At 37.6% G+C, this 8,852-nt stretch overlaps 1 protein-coding gene across 1 annotated transcript; it reads left to right on the forward strand.

Moving 5' to 3' along the window:
* The first annotated feature begins 899 nt into the window (after positions 1–899).
* LOC139314113 (potassium voltage-gated channel subfamily A member 2) lies at positions 900–2,399 on the forward strand. Its single transcript, XM_070939646.1, has one exon. It carries the CDS (start codon positions 900–902, stop codon positions 2,397–2,399), a length of 1,500 nt encoding a protein of 499 aa, XP_070795747.1.
* Positions 2,400–8,852: the final 6,453 nt, after the last annotated feature.

The following is an 8,852-nucleotide window of genomic DNA, read 5'->3' on the forward strand; positions in this document are numbered from 1 at the left end:
CCTTCCTTCCTTCCTTCCTTCCTTCCTTCCTTCCTCCCTCCCTCCCTCCCTCCCTCCCTCCCTCCCTCCCTCCCTGACTCAACACATTGCTAGAGGAACTTAGGAGACTCTTGGAAACACGGATCTCTGTGGTTCTCTCTAAGGTCAGATAATCAGTGTCAGAGACTGAGGTAATGTGAATTGTTTTTCCAATGCTGTTCTTTCATTGGCAATGACAGAAGATGAACTATTCAGAACTGCAGCAAGAGCACAGGGAGACCTTGCAAAGACAATGGAAAGAAGTAGGAAGAGAAGGAGAGAGAGAGGCTGGGTTGTACAACTGAGAAGTTAAAATCTAGAATGCACTATGTTAAAGATGCACTCCAGTGTTTGACATAACAGCTTAACTCAACCTCTTAACCATCAGGCCAATTCCTCAAGGTGAATGCTGAGTCTCAGGTGCTGTGTGGGTCATCTTACTGCTTTAGTGCAGGGAATGAAGCCTGATAGGACTTTGAAGCTCTTAGAATATGCTGCAATGTTTGGGATAAACAGTGCTATTATTTGCTACTTGCCAGTTAGAAAGCTTTCTGTATTTCTTCTGATATCTTTATTTTCTTAAATGATATATAGCTTTTGCATGATTTGAGATCAGAGGCCTTCTTCAAGTTATACAGACCAAATAAATTCAATTGACATTTTGTACATGGAATGTACACACAGTTGGCTAAAAGTGTGAGAGAAAATGCTCATATTATTCTTTCTTTATTTTTCAGCTGAAAGACTATTTTCACGAACTCCCTGTTTTCATGAACTACATCAAAGCCCATGTGCATAACTTTCCAGTGGATATTAGAATCTCAGTGAACATCTCCCAGCCACCAGATAGTCATAAAAGTTTTGATTAAAACTGCCTAAATATGACTGTTGCTACTGGAGATCCCACAGATGAAGCAGCAGCTTTGCCTGGTCATCCTCAGGACACTTATAACCCAGAAACTGATCATGAATGTTGTGAGAGAGTGGTTATTAATATCTCAGGCCTTCGGTTTGAAACACAACTTAAGACACTTGCTCAGTTTCCAGAGACCTTATTGGGAGATCCTAAAAAGAGAATGAGATATTTTGATCCTCTCCGGAATGAATATTTCTTTGACCGAAACAGACCCAGCTTTGATGCTATTTTATATTACTACCAATCAGGTGGCAGACTGAGAAGGCCCGTTAATGTACCCTTGGACATCTTCTCAGAAGAAATAAGGTTTTATGAACTTGGTGAAGAAGCTATGGAGATGTTTCGGGAGGATGAAGGTTACATCAAGGAAGAAGAACGGCCTTTACCGGAAAATGAATTTCAGAGACAAGTATGGCTTCTCTTTGAATACCCAGAAAGTTCTGGACCAGCCAGGATTATAGCAATTGTCTCAGTCATGGTCATCCTAATCTCTATAGTAAGTTTCTGTTTAGAAACTTTGCCTGTGTTCCGTGATGACACTGAAGACATGCATGGTAGCAGTAGCAACCCCAGCCCTTATTCCAACAGCACAAAGGGGTCTCAACAGCAAACATCTTTCACAGACCCCTTCTTTATAGTAGAAACACTCTGCATAATTTGGTTCTCCTTTGAATTCCTGGTGAGATTCTTTGCCTGCCCTAGCAAAGCTGGGTTTTTTACCAATATCATGAACATCATTGATATTGTTGCTATTATTCCGTACTTCATCACACTTGGCACAGAGCTGGCTGAGAAACCAGAAGACGGCCAACAAGGTCAACAGGCTATGTCTCTTGCTATCCTTCGAGTCATCCGCTTGGTGAGGGTGTTCAGGATCTTCAAACTTTCCAGACACTCCAAGGGATTGCAAATCCTGGGACAGACTCTTAAGGCCAGCATGAGGGAGCTAGGCCTCTTGATATTTTTCCTCTTCATTGGTGTCATCCTGTTCTCCAGCGCTGTCTATTTTGCAGAGGCTGATGAGAGTGAATCTCAGTTCCCAAGCATCCCCGATGCTTTTTGGTGGGCTGTGGTTTCCATGACGACAGTTGGCTATGGAGACATGGTCCCCACGACCATAGGTGGAAAAATAGTTGGCTCCTTGTGTGCCATTGCAGGTGTACTAACAATTGCCTTACCAGTGCCGGTTATAGTGTCCAATTTCAACTACTTCTATCACCGTGAGACAGAAGGAGAGGAGCAAGCTCAATACTTGCAAGTAACCAGCTGCCCAAAGATCCCTTCTTCCCCTGACCTAAAGAAAAGCAGAAGTGCCTCCACTATTAGTAAGTCTGATTATATGGAGATACAAGAAGGTGTGAATAATAGCAATGAGGACTTTAGAGAGGAGAACTTGAAAACAGCCAATTGCACCCTAGCTAACACAAACTATGTTAATATAACTAAAATGTTAACTGATGTCTAGCTAATAAAAAGGAGAGAACCCTAATAATATACTTAAAATTCAAGTGGAACATTTGCAGATGTTGCATAATACCTTGCACTGTAGTTAATACAATATGTTCTGCAACATGTATTGGTTCTGCATGGAAAGCAATAGTTGTGTAAGTGACTCTTTTTAACACTGAATGCTGAATAAGCTTTCATGCAATTTTTTTTTCTAATACAGTTTTCTGGGTTTCCAAATATATCAAACATTTAAGGCAAAACTATGTCACAATATCAGATGAATGGCATTGAAGAAAAACAAAACCCACAATCTCTTCATGTCACCAACAGTTATTCACAGATGCCAATTAGATAAATATAATTTAAAATATAGAACTCAACCCATGCAAAAGAATATTTATTCCAAGGAAATAGTATGCAACTATATAGCTTTCAAGCTTCAGAAATTATACAAAAGGTCATGCATGGTTTAATTAAAGGAAATATTTCTCCAAATTACTTTTTAAAGTTCAGGTTTTCCAGATCAGAAATGCCAGTGAGAGACTGTACCATGCAGGTTATGCTTCTGAACCAAAAATGCTGCATTGGATACATCTACTGCAGCATGTCAGTGTGAGGATTGCAGGAGGCACTGTTTGGTAGAAAAATTGTGTTGTTGTTGTTTCTTTAGTCGAGATTCACCAGGATCCTGGAGACATTTCTTTTTAAAAAGCATACATTTTTGTTGGGGGTTTTTTTTTGGAGGGGGGTGTCACCTACATATGCAGAACTGAAAAGCATTTTGTTTCAAATGCTGGAGCAAATAAGCTGTGGCCTAGAATATATTTATTCTGCAGAGACATTTAACCAGTATTACAGTACAGCTGCATGGATATTTGTTGCATGGATCTTAATATTTATTACATAAAATATATCTATTTTCTTAAGTAGACTATAGAGTATACTTGTTTATAGTGATTCTAGATTGTCCAGTGGCTTGAAGGAAATTCATGGACATCAAAAAAAAAAAAAGAAAAGAAAAACTAAAGCAATTGAGTTGGGGAAGGATGTATGCTGACCAGTAATGTGATATGCAAGAAAAATGCCCAAAATGTTTGTCTGCTTGAGTAGGCAAACTAACTAAGGTAATATGAATCATATACGTCACATATATATCGAGAACCCGGTAATGGATTCATTGTGATGTCATATATAGAGACATGGCTGACCAGAAATGGGGAAAAAATATTTGTAATGAAAGGATCTCTGGTGACAGTGTCAAACAAATGTTAACTAAACATTTGATATCTAAATATAAAAGATTGGAGCACACAGAGATTGCTTGAAGTATTTAACCATGCAGAACCTTGAGATTCAAAAGTAAGATGCAAAGGTACAGCATACCTTCCTCTCAATCTGCATCAAATCTGGTATTTAGTCTGAAATGCATTTTCATAAGAGGATGGGTTTATGCAATAAAGCCAGCCCAAGGCCATTCATTTGGATACAGAATAGCTTTCCTTTGAAAATGTCCTAATAGAGCTGCACCACATGGCTATAGCAGAGGAAGATTTGACCATATCTTAATATGTGCCAATGTGCAGCTTGAAGGTTGATGTTTCCTTTGGAATGTTCTCATGCAATGGATTCACTGTTCTCAAGATTAGAGTAAAAACGGTCCATATTTGGCTCTTAGAATCTTTGGAAAAAACACCCAAATATAACGTGATAAGAGAACTTTGGCCAACTTCACACCTCAAGCTGGATTAACTGCTTTCCATTAAGGAGGCAACGGCTTCTTCTACATGGACTTCTCTTCAAAGGTTGGCATCTTGGATTTGTACCCTGTTGATGCTGCAGTTGCAACCCTCAAGGGGCTGGATAGTTCTTCAATAAAAGGCAATTCTGCGATCAACGTTCCAGGGAAGATGCATTTGCAACAAATAACAATAATGAGATAATGATGCCTGTGAGCAAATCCTCTGCTCATCACTTGCAAATCCTATACTGCCTTGTGTGATTTGGCCCTGAGGTTGTTTGAAGACTCATGACAGCCCCAAATTCTGAGCTGCTAAACTTTTACCTATGTAACATGCATTCACATATCTTTGATGCTGGTTTAGACCTTTAGAAAATGTTGTTCAGTTGTTACAGCAACTGAAATTCCCAATAAGAAAAGGCAGTTAGATCCTGTAAGTGATTTGGGGTTTACTTTACTGATCCTATTCCTGCATTGACATGAATGAATGCAGTAAGAACTAAATCACATATTGAAAATATGAACTGAGTGCTCTGTAAAGAATTTGGCACATGATAAAGGGGTTGTATAGGTGTTTATGCCAGAAAACCAACTTGCTAGCAGCCCACTCAGTTCACATTTACCTATTGTGCTACAACTCAGCTCATGTTCTACAATTTTGCATGGGGAATATAGATTCATCTGCAAACTGGATATGTGCCAAAATAGTCATCCTGATTGCTTATATGTGTGTTAAACTCTGTACAAATCCATGCAACCTGCATAATCAACAAGCCACTTGGTTGATTCTGAGTGATATCTGTTTTATGCCAAGAGGGAAATATATCAGAACAATCTGATTTTAAACAGATTTTAAGAAATATATAAAATAGGTTTTACTGTTCCAGGAAAGACTTTGTTCAGCCTGTAGGAAAGCTAACATTGAATATAGCTGAATCTCTCTATGGCTGAGTATTGTTTAAATAACAATTGCTAAAATGTTGTTTACAACAGTAACAAAAAAATTTCCAAAAAAAATCTGGACAAAACTCAAATTTCTTGGTCTTTTTCCTACTCCTACTCCAGCCAAAGAAAGGTTATTCCATTTCATTTGGTCATGAAGACTGGAAGAAAATAACTGAATAATATAAAAAGCCTTACTAACTATAAAAAGATCAGCAGCGGTGGTATTTATTAGGTAGTTTTGGTTTCTCCTTTATATTAATGGTAATAACGTGGACCATTATTACAGGATAGTGACGAATACCTTTGCATCACATCTCTAAGAACCTCTGTGCTAAATATGCCAGGAATTAAAAAAGCTAAGTTTGGAATATCCTTCATTGCAGTGAGGAGGAATAGAGTAATCCTTTCTGTTGCCTCAAGCTACTGTCAAAAATATTCTGTCTTTTCCACTGCGCCCCCCCCCGCCCCTATTAAGGGAAGAAATATACTTGGTTAAAGATTCAAGCTGGTCTGCCCTCTATAATTCAGCAAATCAGTTTGTGCAAAAGTGTAGGGGAAAAGATTAATATCAGGAATTCTCACTGGGTTTAGTTCACATGTCAATATGGAATAGAGATCCTCGGGTTCCAGAGAACAAGAAGAGGTCATCTTTGTAACAGAAATATGAGAAGGAAGTCCAGTTCCACAGAAAGAAAAATCCTTACAATCCTTATTCCGATGCTATATTAGATAAACTCTTATTTCACTGAAATTCCCATTTTATTGAAATTCATTTGTTTCAGTATTTGATTTTGTACATTATTCAGTCTATTTTCAGGACTTTCCTTTTCTTCTGCCTGGAATGAAAAAAATGCTTTTTAATTCTTCCAAATAATATTGATTGTTTTACTATTGCAATTGCACATCTGCTGGAAGGAGAATATCAAATATCACCACCCTGAGTCCTTCGGGAGAAGGGCGGTATACAAATTTAAATAATAAATAAATAAATAAAATATAGTGGACTCTGGTGGAGGCTACCTTGAATGGGCACCCCAGTCTGACTGCTTACAAAAGAATTTAGTGGCATCAAAAGTTAAGAGGCACCATGGTGCAAATTTGCCCCCCTCCCCCCAAAAAATTCATATGAGTTCATATTAAAAACAGTAGTTGGGATAGTTAGTTGTCCTGATTATTCCATCTCATTTAACTATTCTTTACTATGCATCTGGATAAACTCTTTATTTGTATAGCAGTCAACTTGAGGTTTCAATATAGTGACTTTACAAAAGTTTCCATAGGTTGGCCAACTAATTACTAATATACCTGTTTACACCTGTGTGCTGAAGTGTTTTTCGGTAGCAATTTCTCTAGTTATTTATTTAAGATTAAAGGATTCCAGATGTTTTTAGTGCAGTGAGAATGAGAACAGAAGATACCCAGATGAATTGCAGTCAGCAAAACATTCTGTGGTGTCCAAGGTCAGATTAACTCTTAACGATGATTATTTTGACCTCTGTATTGCATCCCAGATGTAATGAAAATAACTTGAAGTTTACCATAGCAGCAGGATGCCATTGGGTCTTACTCAACAACACTGAAAGAGCTTTATCTTCTTGGAGGTTGAGGCACAGAGCTGCAACCATAGACACAGGAGGGGGAAGGAGCATAAGATACTACAAGATGGTTCAGATGACTAATGGAACAAGGATGATGTAATCTGCAGTTTTAAAATGAAACTTCCTCTCATTGTAATGAAGTGGCCAAAATACAGATTAAGGTGGAGTAAGATTAAGGTATCTTTGGGCAGGTGGAGAATTTTATGCCAAGAATTTACATTATATTTACATTTCCCTAGATCAAACTCAATTCCTGGTGCCCATGGACCTATCTATGTTGTTGTCCTGGCAACAATACAGATGTTTTCCTAATTTCCCATCCAGTTTACTTTTCTGTATTTTTTGGCATTTTCTTATCCAAGCACTAACTTTGCTTAGTTTTTTCAGATTCGGCCAAGATCAGTCTAGATAGAACAATACATTGAGAGTTTAGCATTTGATAAGCAATAGCTTCAAATGCACTTGGAAGACTGTTGCATCACCCTGTCTGAACCTTTTAGAAAAGCACTGGCTATTACGGGATGGCTACCTAACTTGTTCCAAAGAGCAAGAAACCATACGAATAGCTCTACATGGATGATAACAGCTTGGAATGTCTTCATAGGAATCTCACACAGGTGATATAAACATGTATGAGAATCCTATTTTCTAATTTGTATTAGAGTCAACATATGGAATATTCCCCTAATCTGCACTATTCTCTACATTGATTAGGTTTCTATAAAAATGACAATTGAGACAGGAATAGATAGGAGGAAAGGAAAATGAATTAGACTGGAAAGGAAGAAAAAGTAGGGGGGAAAATAATTATTGTAAATTGAAGTTAAGTTCATCAGCCTTGTTCATCAGCCCTCCCAAGTAAACCAGACAGGAGACGTGACTAGATTAACTAATTTTACTTTATTGTAAGGCTACATTAACAGGAAATTGCAACTCTGACTTTACACCACCACTCTTAACTGCTTGATCCATTTGGGCGGGTCCTTCCTAACTTTCTTTCTCTGATCATTAAGCCACTGGGGGCTCCTGCCTCTCATGTCTGATTGTTTCCTAGGCAGCATCTCTTCTCTCTTTCCCCCAGTCATCCATATGTTCCATTACATAGATATAGCGTGAACCATGAAATAACTTATTTCTGTATATCTTGAAAAAGACCTTGCATACTCTTGCAATGTCCAAATCCCATGTGGCTGAATGTACAATAGAAGATAACCTTCTTGTAATTCACATACTTGGTAGCTGAGTACTCATCTTCAGAAATGGCCCCATTTCTAAATCCTACTAAAACTTGAGTCATATCAAGTACAATAACAAATTTGTTGCAGTTGGCATCTGAATCCCCAGTATTTTATTATTATTTTTATCTCATCCAGTGAACATGAAGATATGAATAATGTTTGTTCCTTAAAACCATTTTTCTGTATGCATCAGAATAAAGCAAGAAGAAGTGGAAGCTAACAAAATATTGCAGGATAACAAAATTTCACTCCTATTCATTACATCATTCAGCCAACCATACCCTCATTGTAGATACTCTATATCATTCTCTCTCTTATTCACTTTTTCATCTATTGTCAGCAATTGTTTCCTAAATAAATTTCAGGTCTCTCTAAATATGCCAACTTGGGTAAAGTGTAAAACTCATCAGAGTATGTTTCTTAAGTGGTTACTAACCAATCATTATATTTGCTACTCCATTCTCTCTACAAAGCAAATCAGCCCAAACAATGAAAGTGCATTCTTTGACCATCTCTTAATTTTGGGGTTAATGGATAAATTATACACAGGAGAGCCATATTTTATAGGGGCCAGGAATAAAAAAAAAGGGAGATTTCTTTGTTTCTGCCCTTAGAAAACCATCCAAAATGTGTACAACTAATTTTTGGTATTAGTTCCTACCAATATGGATAACTATGTTATAGTGTTCTTTGACTCGGTACTCTTCAGCCATATTCGATAATAATGGCTATCATTATCACTGGCTTTTTTTATGCTGACTGGGGATGATGAGAACTGTAGACCACTCAAAAATTATTAGACTAGGGAAGGATGCTCTATAGAGCTAGATTGATGGCCACCATAACAGCTGAATGTCCAGTTCGGTACCCATTTTTGTTGCAGATATAAAAGGCACCTATATTTATCTAGTGAAATAAAATTAAATAAACAATCACAGGAGTCTTCCAAA

The sequence above is a fragment of the Pituophis catenifer genome, unplaced genomic scaffold (assembly GCF_029215685.1).
Source record: "Pituophis catenifer annectens isolate HBS135680 unplaced genomic scaffold, rPitCat1.0.hap2 SCAF_3, whole genome shotgun sequence".
NCBI lineage: Eukaryota > Metazoa > Chordata > Lepidosauria > Squamata > Colubridae > Pituophis > Pituophis catenifer.

Excerpts from the sequence above, each read along its gene's own strand:
- LOC139314113 (XM_070939646.1), top strand. The coding sequence starts at position 900 with ATGACTGTTGCTACTGGAGATCCCACAGATGAAGCAGCAGCTTTGCCT.